Genomic DNA, 12,612 nt, shown 5'->3' with positions numbered 1-12,612 from the left:
GTTTCATACAAAACGTGTGTTTTCCTATTACTTTCATCGTATTTTAACACCATTATGAAGTTGAGACGTCTTCTTCATTAAGTGTCGATAAAATAAAAGGGCCCTCTTTTATAAGCCTCATGTCAATAAGTCATGGGAAGAATCATAAAGTATTTTCAAAGGATAAAAATGCTAAACTATTCTATAAGTCCTAAATAAGTAAAGAAAAGGCAAGAGTAGAACACATTGAAGTACTAATAAAACTTTTTGATATAATTAAAAAGACTAAGTAGAAACTTAGTCAATAAAAGTTTATACAATTGCCCCATTATGATAACTGGGGACTTTCACCAAAAAATCCTTTAAAAAAAAACTAAGGGATCAAACCATCATTCAGTTGAGGGGATTGTCACGGAAGCTTCAACTTTCATAGACTGGGTTGTAGAAGTTTCACCCTCTGAAGCTGGAATAGCAACATTTTCAGGAACTTCAAGGGCAGGAGAAGGAGTATCAGTAGACTGTTGGCTTTTCTCGATGGTATCTAAGACTTTAGCCAGTTCAGACTGCAAGTCAAAACCCTCTTGAGCAGCTTCCGTCAAAGCATCACGACGAGAATTCAGAAAAGCCCAACTCACTTCTATGTTAAAATTTTCCTCTAGAAGTCCATATTCCTTTTCCCACATAGCAAGATCGTTTTTTAAAATTTGATTTTCAGCTAAATGGGAATCAAGGGAAGCTTCAAGAGAAGCATGAGAACTCTTCAAGGCTTGAATCTCGACAGAAGAAGTCTGTAAGTCAGCCTGAGCTTGAGTCAAGCTTTGCACTAACTCTCCTGCATATTCTTCCTTTTTAGCCAAAAGTACATTCACCTCTCTAACTTCTTCACTAGCTCTGGATAATTGTTCTGATAAAGAGCATTCCAAAAGCTCTTTGTCTCTTTTCAATTGGCTTGAAGAGGCTTTGACTGTTGCCAGTTCAGAAGTTAAACCACGGTTTTGCTGCTCTAGGAGGTTTTTATTTTCTTGCAACTCTTCTATAGTCCCTTGAGCATTTTCAAACTGCTCCTTCCAGTTGGTTGCTTCAAGTTGGGCTCCCCTAGCAATTTCCTCAGCCTCGTGGACAGACTTCTCAGACTCACGAGCTTTTCTTTCCAGTAAGGAAATTCTTCTCATTAATTCCGTGCTAATAAGGTTAGCCTACAGAGGTAAGTCATGGAAATGAGAAATTGAAGATAATTTAAAAAAAAAAACTTGTTGGTAGAAATACCTTCAAAGTAGAATGAACTACGTCGTTCATCAAAGTTAAGCAGCTATGGCTCTCCATCTTCTTCTTCTCGATATCTCCAATGAGAGGTTCGAGCCAAACATCGGCTCTGTCGGTCTTCCTCAGGAGGCTATGATTGGCAGGAACCTCCAAAGTAACACTTCTCATTGTCATATTTCCGCTGCTAGAACCTTTCTCTGTATGATGAACAGAGGGAAGAGGAGCAACGGAGGGAATAGAAGGAATGGAGGGAAAAGATGTAGAAACCAACACCGGAGCAGAAGCAGGTGCGGTTGAAGCAGCCAAGGGAACAGATATAGGAGCAGTAGAAATTGGCAAACAAACGGAAGTTGTTAAAGCTGGTAAAGAAACACTTACGGCAGGCAGAGGAATGGAGGAAATAGGAACAAATGAGGAAAGAGGAGCTTCATCAAAAACAGGTCCGAGCTCGCCACTCCCGAAACCACTATCAAAAAGGTGCTGAATTGACTCATTGTTATCTCTTGGTTCGGCATCCTCATCAGATTGAATCAAAACAGGCTCAGTGGCGGAGGTACGAGCAGGAGTGTTTTCAATTTCATTATCAATGATTATTCGTCTCCTGGACCTTGGCCTGGTAATTAGGGAGGTACCCTCCTCTTCTTCTTCAGAACTTTCCTTTGTAGCTTTTCTTTTAGGTAGCAAGGCTCGAGCCTTATCTAAATCCAGAGCAGCATTCGCAGACATGCGAATGGCCATAGCTACTTCAGCTGTCATTCCTCTAATGCCAAATCCTGATTAAAGAATGGATATACATGGTTAAAGTTGAGGAAAAAGTGCTTAACATGTAAAACAAAAATTTTAAAAGGGTGGATACCATGTGTTTTGACTTTCCAGCAATGTAAAGAAGAAATTGATTTCCAAGTTCTCTGCTCCCTAGTAGCAATCTTCAAAAGTGAGTCTACCCAACCACGAAAGTTGGGAATAGGTTCCACATCTCCCATGGTTGCTACAAAAAACCAAGAAGGGACGAGGTTAAAAACCACATTTTTTTTGAAATTCTCAAAAGTAGGTACGGTAAACAAGAGGAAACTTACGTTCAAAATTCCACTTCTCAGGAAAGGGAATATTTGTTTCGCCAATCAAATCCACTGTACGGACAGCAACGTAACGGATATATCATCCACGATCTCTGTCATCCTCAGGGTTTACCAAAACTTTTTTGCTCCTTGCAGTTAAGCTTAAAACCCCATGGCGTATTAAGTTGGGATGAGAAAAGGTGAAATTGACAATTGCCTTGGATGATAAATATCTCAAACAAGTCACTGTTCTCCACACCAATGGACCAATTTGGGCCAAACAAATGGTAAAGAAACGACAAAAATCGAGAATAACTGGGTCAATCGGAGGATTAAAACCTAAAGTGAAGGGGTAAGTATAAACAGAAGAATACCCATTTCTAAAAGAGGAAATTCTTTGATTTGGGGAAGGAATTGACATTCGAAGACTATCCTTCCAGTTACAATCTCTTCTTATGGTGGGGATTGTAAGCTCGGTTACTAATGTTGGGTAAGTATCGGCTCTTTCTAAATTTTTAATTTGTTTTTGAAGAGATGTTTTGTCACTTTCAAAAGACAAATCGCCGGGAACTATATCATCAACTGAGGGTTCTTGAGAAGTATCAAGAATTTCCCTACTTTTAGAAGAAGGGGCTTTTGGGATAAAACTCCTTGAAGAAGAACCAGAGGAACCGCCTCGCGTAGATTCCAACCCTGTTCGAGGCCTACTTCCTCCGCCTCTTCTGTGTCTAACAGGGGCGTTGGGGAACTGATCTAGAATTGGAACTTTTTTACGGTTAGGGTTTGAAGAAGACATTGTTAAGAAGAAAGTATGTGCTGAAAATTTGTGAAGAAGACAAAGGAAGACAAAGTATGTGTAAATTGGGAACCGTCAACTTTTAAAGTATAATGATGAAAAGCCTATAATAAAGGCAGCTATCACTTCGTAAATAGTGAGATTGAAGAAGTCTCGAAGAAGGATATGAATAGCAGAATCAATTATAAAATGACACATGGACAGAACATTAAATGGAAAAGACTGTTGAAACGTTAGTACTGTCATGAGCATTAATTGTGGCAAAAGTTCTTTTTATATGAAGATCCACTTCCCAATTATTTAATTGATAAAAAAAATGGAAAGTGGGGGGACTATCTGTATTGGGAAAAAATTGAATTTATATTAAAAATGATGTGGCATGACACATGGATTAATTGAATGGTCAAAGAACAGCAATTGACTAAGAGGCACGGTGAAAACAGCCACGGGAAGAAGAATTTAAATAGGCACGAGACGATGTATAGATACGAGTCTCGTACCAATTTAAATTATTTACAGCCAACGGATTAGAAGGCATTGAAAGCAAGGATCAGATGACAGAAAGGAGTCCAAATTCATTATTAAATGTCTGATACGTTATAAAGTTGGTATTTAATAGGAATGATTGTATAACGGCTTATTTAATGTCATTTATTGCTCATGATTATATCATTAAAACTGATGCTTTATTCCTCTACCTAGAATGATCTATAAAAGGAAGAAGTATCATCATTTGTAGACACACGGAATACTATTGAGAATTCATTGAAATACTTATCTATTTACCTTCTACCATTGTTCTCAAAAGTATTTTATTTTTTGTCTCCTGATTATCAGTAACCCGAATTTCTCTTTTAGCTTTGACCAAGGACTCAGATTTTTGGTTAAACACTTTTTCATTCTCTAAGTTATTTCTTCTTTTGTCTATTTGCAGGTATTTTACCTTGAAGCTTGTGAGTCTAGTAGTATATTTGAGGGTGTTCTTCCTGACGGTTTAAATATCTATGCCACGACAGCATCAAATGCTGAAGAGAGTAGCTGGGGAACCTGTTGCCCAGGAGAGTATCCCAGTCCTCCTATTGAATACATGACCTGCCTTGGTGACTTGTACAGTATTTCCTGGATGGAGGACAGGTATATGTACCTTATATGACCTTCACCTTCTGCATTTCCTTTTCTGTCATTACATGAATACCATCTGAAACAGCTATAAGAAATTTGAGTTTAAGATGTGTTGTGGTTTTTGGCTATGATATTTGTCAAATGTGTCAGCTCTTTTTGGTCCTGCTTATTCTGCATGAGTTTGTCAGTCCTATAATAGCAATGCCATATATAAAGACATTCTCAAATTCTAGGCTGGAGACAGTGTAAGCACGTGATTTTTGACCCTCCCCGAGATTTTTCACATTTTTAGCGTGAATATGTGAAATTGGGTCTAATATAGCCATTTTAACTATTTTTACTTTATTTCGTTGCAAAAAGAAAAAAATCACAAAAAATACATATATGAATTTTAGTTTATGCATTTCTCATAAACGTGGAAAAAATACAAAAAATTGTACTTTATTTTGGTACTTTATATAAATTCAAAAATTACTAAAATATATAGTTCTATTAATGTTTGCAGTCATTATAATTTTGAAAAATACAAAAACGGTACTTCATTTTGGTACTTTATATAAATTCGAAAATTAACAAAAAAATATATATATATAATTCTATTAATGTTTTGAAGTCATTTTAATACAAAAAATATTATTTCATATTTTTGTCTTTATTAAAAAAAACGAAAATTACAAAAAAAAATAGTTTTATTAATATTTTATAGTTATTTTAACTTTGAAAAATACAAAAAAAAATATTACTTCATATTTTATCTTAATATTTACGAAAATTACAAAAAAAATGGTTTTATTAATATTTTATAGTCGTTTTAACTTTGAAAAAATACAAAAATAGTACTTCATATTTTATCTTAATATTTACGAAAATTACAAAAAATAGTTTTATTAATATTTTGTAGCTATTTTAAAACCTTAAAAATATTTAAAAAAAAAGATATAGTTTTGTTAAATACTAGTCTTATTTTTGGTAGTTATTTTGCTTACATAGGACTAGTTAAGCAACGTGTTCCTATTTCTCGGGTCTGGGCAAAAGAATAATATTCGGGTTTAAACTACCCGGTTTTAGGCCTAATTTTCGGACCTAGCCCATAATAAACCGTGTCCAGGACACGTGGGGAACCCCACCACGCGTGGGGGACATATGCCTCGAACCCCACCACGCATGGGGCTCATTTTCATGAGCATTGCATTACAAAAACACGGACAGAAAGCCAGGGACGGGGGGGGGGGACTTTTGGAAAATTGAGAGGGAAAACTACTGTTCCTCTTTCTTCTTCAAAAGAGAAGAAAGAAAAGAAACCTACGAAGGAAAAAAGAAGAAAAATGGACTGGGAAACCAACGAAAAAGGATTGGAAAAATTGGAAAAAAGAGACTGTACTCTCGTCTTCTTCCTAAAGAAGGAAGAAAAGCCCTACCTGAAAAAGGGACTCCATTTCCGGACTTCCTCCTAGCCCCGGACCAACACCCCTACCGCCCAAAACCACCATGAACGACCACTAAGCTCCTTCATACCTTCCGGCACCCCCACGCACCATCCCCGTCAACCTGCTGCCTCGTCACCACCGGCAATCCCCGTCGCAGCCCCAGTCTCGTCGACCACCCCCACAACGCCATAACCACCGTCCAAACGACCACTCTTCCAGTCCGTCGTCCACGACCACTCCTCCACTGCTGCCGCTTCTACTCCCTACGTCCAAACAACCCACCAGCTTCGTCGCATTCCCCTCCGTCGACCAAGCACCACCACCAAACGACCACTCCGTCCCGTCACCTCCACCCATAACCACCACAACCAGTCCGTCGACCACTGCCCGACGACCAAGCAACCAGCAAAAACCCACCTCCATTAACGCTGGCACCCTCACGTCCAAAACCTTCCACCAACCCACCTGATCGTCGACAGTTGTGGGGTCCAAACTCTCCGTTGAGGTCATCTTTAGTTCGTCGAGGTGTTTGTCCGAGGTTTCATCATTATTCCTCGTCGAGTGAGGTTCGGCTTGAGTTTCGTCGGGGTCGTGTTTGTCGTCCTGAGTTTGTCGAGGTTCAAAGGTTAGTAAACTTCAAGCATTAGATAAGGAAATGTTACGTTGAACATTCGAAGATGCAATATATAAATTGATGCGATAATGTTCTGCTTATGTTTTCACCATATGCGTTTTGTTCATTTTTGGTGTTACATATTTTGTTTATTTGATATCATTTAATTAAGTAGGGTTAGTTGCTCCATGACACAGTTTAACGTTAATTTGTTCGTCTTTTCTCTTGCTTAGTTCATTCGGACAAAACTAGCATTACTTGTTGTTATTACTTCCAAAACACTCATTTTGCTAGATTCCTTTTATTAAAATTGTAACGAGTTATGAGATTTCAGTTGTAAATAGGCTATAAGGTTTAGTACTGTTAAAGGCATAAAAATGGCATCCCTTTAAAAATATAAAAATAAAAATAAATAATAATAAAAATAAATAAATAAGTAAAATGAGACGAGCCTCGCCAAATAAAAGGGACAAATTGCGGGGCCCTCTAAGTGTATATATTAAATACTTAGATTCCTGGACGGGTCGTTTAGAAAATTTCACGGCCCTCCCCAAAAATAATAATGCGCTAGTTGCTTTAGGCGCGCCTTTAATAATTTAATTTTCTTAAACTCGGGTGCGCATTTCATGCGACCCAAATCCAAATTCTAAAACATCAAATAAAATATGTTTCGGATTGTGGGTGCATTTTATGTGACACAGTCCAAAGATATGTTTTAAGCGATGTTCACATTTCTTAATAATAATAATTAATAAAGCGGTTAAAAGATAAAATTTGCACATGGTTCATAATTGTATTAAAAATCAGATAAATAAGCCGAATATAACAGTTGAGCGACCGTGCTAGAACCACGGAACTCGGGAATGCCTAACACCTTCTCCCGGGTTAACAGAATTCCTTATCCGGATTTCTGGTACGCAGACTGTAATATAGAGTCATTCTTTTCCTCGATTCGGGATTAAAATTGGTGACTTGGGACACCCTAAATCTCCCAAGTGGCGACTCTGAAATAATTAAACCAATCCCGTTTCGATTGTCCTTTAATTGGGAAAAAACTCCCCTGCGCCCCCTGGGGTGCGTAAAAAGGAGGTGTGACAGCTCTGGCGACTCTGCTGGGGATTACGTAACCCAGAACCACTGGTTCAGGGTTAGAAATTCGAGCTTAGATAAATTGTTATATTTGGCTTTATCTGATTTTTTACATGTTTTAAGCCTAATGTGCTAAATGTTGCTTTTACCGCTTTTGATATTATGTGAACTGTATATAAATTGTGCCGAAACCCATCTTCTCTCTGAGTCTTCTAAATCATGAAGAAGGGCGTACTTCGTATGACTTCTTTTCTGTATAGTGTCAAATCCCAATTTAGAACGAGGTTCGGATAAGTTGCTAAGCCGGTGAAGCTTCTGTATTCCCGGTACGCTGCCCCCCCTCGGCTCGAGCTGTCCGCTCGGGTAAGCCAGGTCTAGAACAAACACCCAGGTTCTGAACCTAGTATAACAAATCCACATGCCGGATCCCTAGTAGGAACGTTTATTTGCATCATGTGCATTTGACTTAGGGGACTCAACACAAGGGTTGGGTCCGTCTAGGACAAGCAACCTGAAAATAATAGACCATCTTATGGCATCCTATGTGCTACATGTTGTATTCAGTCAAGGGCGAATGGGTCATTTGGTCATTTCCAGCATGATGTTATTTTAATCAAAGCATGGGGAACATTTGCGGAATCCAAGAAGCCTTGGAATTCCCTATGTCCCCCACGCTTGCTTTTTGGGAAAACACATGGGGAACATTTGTGGAATCCAAGAAGTCTTGGAATTCCCATATGTCCCCCACGCTTCATATGTTGGAAAAAGCGCATGGGGAACATTTGCGAAATCCAAGATGTCTTGGAAATCCTTATGTTTCCCATGCCACATTTTGAAAATAACAATAAACATAAAAAAATAAAAATACATATAAAAACAAGGCATGAAAATTCAAAAGATTTTGTATGTTGTCATCATTTTCCACAAATTAGAAAATCGTGAAAAGATGAGGAAATGGCAGTGTAGAGATATAACTACTTATTTTTAGAAAGAAAAAGAAAACAAATGTCCAAGTAGTGTCGAAACTCTGCCGAAATTTTGAGAAAATAAAAAAAAATGTGTTAGTTTGCTTTATTAAAAGCAAAGGAAAAAAAAAAGGTCGTCGCTCTATTTTGTTTTTCAAAAAAAAAAAAGGAGAAAAGATATATAGTTTGTCTTGCCATTAAAAAGAAAATGAAAAAGAGTTTTATTTTAAGAAATAAAAAAAAAATTGGTTTTTGTTTATTATTTATTTGCTTATGAAAATGCAAAAAAAAACATATAAAAGAAAAAATAAAAGGAGTCTTTCATTATCTGTCGCAAGTATATATATATATAAAAAATCCAAAAAGTTTTTCTTATTTTCCAAAAAATTTATATATATCTTTATCTGTTGCAAGAACAATTGTCTTGCCAAAAGTTTTTAGAATCCCAATTCTCTAAACAAATAATCCAAAAATATTTTCCATTATTGACTTCTTTAGAAAGATTTTTTCAATTGTTTTTTTTTAAAAAAAACTAAATAAACAAAATAAAATAATAATATAAAATAAAAAAATCCGAGAATATTTTGATCCTTCTTTCAAAATTGACAGGGAATTCAAAATTAAAAAAAAAACACATTTTTAGAGCGTTTCTTTTATTAAAGGTAAAATTCCAAAAAATATATTTTTCTTCTTTAGAATAAAAGAAAAAAGCAAATGAAATTCAAAATATATCTTAGAAGTATTTCTTTCAAAAAAAAAAGATTAATCAAAAATCCAAAAAATATACTTCATTTCTTCTTTTTAAGTAGTTCTTTTGCCCGAACTACGCGGGTTTGATTCTCACCGGATGTGAGATACGTAGGCAACCCTCATCGGGTCCAACCCCACCTTTTGCTAAAATAGCCAAAAAAACAAATAAATAAAAAATATATGTCAAATTTTAATTTTGTCATAAAGGAGTTAGGTGACGCTGTTTTATCAAGACATAGCCGAATGTTCCCGAAAGGGACGCCGGAAGGCTGACTTTGCATAAACAGCCACCTTTGGGTCATTTTGAGATATGGACCCACACAGCCTAAAAATCTTCGTCCCCGAGACGTTGAAAGGCTGTGTTTGTAATATTGAGTTTTCTAATTTGAAAAACAATAAAAAGAGTCATAAAGAAGTCGGGTGATGCTGTTTTGTCATAAATAGCCGAATGTTCCCGAAAGGGACGCCGGAAGGCTGATTTTGTGTAAACAGTCACCTTTTGGGTCGTGTCTGGGAGTTTGGTCCAGTTGACCCACACAGCCTTAAAAAGCTTCGTCCCCGAGATGTCGAAAGGCCGTGTTTGCAACACAAGGGTTTTATCGTAATTTGAAAAAAAAAACAAAGAGTAAAACGGTCAGGTGAATGCCGTTAGGATGTTTAGTCAAAAAAAAAAATGAAAGAATAAAATAAGCCGAGCCAGCTTCGGCCGCGTCTTAAACCGTTCTTGCCGAAATAGCCTTAGAGTATCTTTCAGTTGTCGAACGGTTATTTTCGTAAAAGAATGGACAAGTTTGTAAAGTGTCAAGATAATCTTCCCCGGCCTCAAAATTCATGTGAAATTTGGAAGGGGCCACATTTGCAAAAAATAACCGTTTGGTTGCATTTGTCAAACGGAGAAAGGGAGCTGATCATCTGTTTTTGGCGTTTGTAAATCTTTTAATTAGAATATGTGTGTTGTTTGATTTTTTTTCAGTTGTAGGTCATCTTCAAACCTTTGGAACCCGGTCTGTTTTAACATGAAAATTGAAAAAATGTTTATTATTGTTTATCTCTTATTGACCCAAACTACGCCGGTTTGATTCTCACCGGATGTGAGATACGTAGGCAACCCTCATCGGGTCCAACTCCCCTTTTCATTTTACCAATAATGATATACCATAAAGCATATATGTACACACATGTATATAAATACATATACTGTTTGTTTTGTTTTCCAAGATTTTTGTTTAGAGTCAAAATAAAGGTTTCTGTTTTCGCCTAAAAGGTCACCTTAATAAATGTGCAGGATGAGCACAGAGCAAAATGAACCATTCTCGGCCCTCAGCGAGGTCCCCCTACAACTCCACATGTGGTGGAATGATTTGGAAGCCAATAGCAAAGAGGTAGTAGGAAGAATATTGGGAGGCTTTGTAAATTTGTTGGGCGTTAGGCCAAGGACAGATATTCTTGAAGCTCTAATACCATTTTGGGACCCAACCCGCAATGTATTCCGTTTTGTTGACTTTGAACTTTCACCAACACTTGAGGAAGTCGCCGGATATGCGGGATTGAATGAGAGGTTAAGAGGGCAATATTTGCTTTCGCCAAGGCCAGTGTCTCCGCATGCGTTTCTGGATCTACTAAGCATTAGTCGGAAGGTACAACATGGCGATTTATCGAGAGGATGTTGTGATCTCCATTTCTTGTATCAGCGGTACGGAACCCCGCAGGGTTTCGAGGAACCGAACCTTGGGTTAACTCACGGAGGGAACAGAAACAAATGGGAAGCAAGACGTACTTTGGCTTTTATCACAGCATTCTTGGGAGTCATGGTCTGTCCAAGGAAGGATAAAAAGATAGAGATAGGCCTGGTAGGGATGGCCGACGTGGCAATCAAAAGAACCAATAGTACTGTGGTTCCTTTGATTTTGTCCGAAATCTACCGGGCTCTGACTATATGCCGAGAAGGAGGCAAGTTCTTCCAAGGTTGCAACCTGTTACTTCAGCTATGGATGCAGGAACATCTCCATCACCGAGTAGGATACATGAACCACGGGTTGACCGAGAGGAATTGTATCAGCGGATTCAAGAAGCGCATGACAGGCGCCAGATTTCCTGAAGGTGTCGAAGCATGGTTTACACGGTTAAGGTCAACAACAGCTGACCAAATTGAATGGGCATTCGGTTGGTTGGCTGATACTGAGGTGATCTACATGTCGGCTGAAGAATGTCATGTTCTCTTAATGGGTCTTCGCAGCATCCAGCCATATGCCCCTCATCGGGTATTACGACAATTGGGCAGGTTTCAAGTAGTCCCTACTGACGAAGATCTGAGCAAGCATGCCTTGGAATTAAGCCCGGGAGTCATATTCCCCGAGGGGAAGATTAGAAAACTGTGGCATGAATGTAGATTCTTGGAGCCCAAGACCATGGTGCGAGAACTAGCTAAAGGTGAGGTAGACCCAAAGTACGATGCTTGGTTCGAAGGAAGGTTTCAGATTCGGCAAAGACCTGCTAAAAAGGCACACGTCCAACACTTCACAGATGATTCACAAGAGCAATGGGGATGGTTAAAAAGGGAGGAAGGTTACCGGGTTGAAATCGGGAAGCTAAAGCAACAAGTCGAAGGACTTGCATTTGAGAACAATGTGCAAGCCGCTTCGGAGCAGGCTGAAAGAAACAAGCTAGCCCAAGAAAACCAAATCTTGAAGGCCCGCCTTCACCAAGCTAGTAAGAGTAACGTTGACCGACAGAAGCGTCGCTCTGACGAAAGATTGATAGCAAGTTTGAGAAGTCAGGTCATCCAGAGCCAAGAAGAATTAGAACAATCAGAAGCATGCATAGCAAGGATGAAGGTCAGATGGGCAAGGCACACAATGGCCCGGAAGCAGCGTTTGCAACAGGTCATAAGGGATTATGAGATGAGCATCGGAATATTGAGGGAGACGAACTCCACTCTACATGATCGGATCGTCAAACAAGCACGAGATGCCCAAGCCGACAGAAGGCGATGTTACGATGCAATGACCAGAATGGAAAGACAAATGGAGATATTCCAGGATCAGCTTGCCAACAATGCGCAAACACTAGGATTGAAGAACCGACAGATAAGGCAGTTGTTCGCAGAAAGGGACAACATTCGAGGAAGGATCGACGAGATTGGGCATTACATCTACATGAGATGCCTGGCATGCGAGCAAATGCCTCGGAAGACCCTCCTTGTTTCCATCATGGGTTGCGTCCACCGAATCATGAATGAGTTGAAAAGCCTGCAGAGGGACCTCACACCAAGGGCCGCGGAAAGGCCGAATGATGCCTCGCGGGCCCCTAAGTTGGAAAATTGATCTTTGGTTGAGTCTTGTTTATTTGGCTTTGTTGCTTTTCCATATGTTGTTTTCTTTTCTTTTAGTCAAAATGGGTTAAGAACTGTGGAGTCTGTACTATTGCTATTCCTTGCTTGAAGTAATTTGTAATAGCAAAATTTTGAGAATGAATTTAACGATTTCACAAGAATTTTGTGTTTCTTTACTTTAAGGCAGAACTACGCCTGGTCTGATTCGCGCGGGGACGT

The 12,612-nt window shown here is 38.6% G+C and overlaps 1 protein-coding gene across 1 annotated transcript in view; it reads left to right on the top strand.

The window, feature by feature from the left end:
• The first annotated feature begins 3,308 nt into the window (after positions 1–3,308).
• Positions 3,309–12,612, top strand: part of LOC107822623 (vacuolar-processing enzyme-like) — a 28,917-nt gene continuing 19,613 nt past the window's right edge. Inside the window, exons 1-2 of the mRNA XM_075256081.1 lie at positions 3,309–3,332; positions 4,031–4,230. Coding sequence (XP_075112182.1) covers positions 3,309–3,332; positions 4,031–4,230 — 224 coding nt within the window. The remainder of the gene's footprint in view (positions 3,333–4,030; positions 4,231–12,612) is intronic.

Source organism: Nicotiana tabacum, chromosome 6 (assembly GCF_000715075.1).
Source record: "Nicotiana tabacum cultivar K326 chromosome 6, ASM71507v2, whole genome shotgun sequence".
Taxonomy (NCBI): Eukaryota; Viridiplantae; Streptophyta; class Magnoliopsida; order Solanales; family Solanaceae; genus Nicotiana; species Nicotiana tabacum.
The sequence above is the reverse complement of the archived record's forward strand: the minus strand, read 5'-3'. Positions and strand labels throughout refer to the sequence as shown.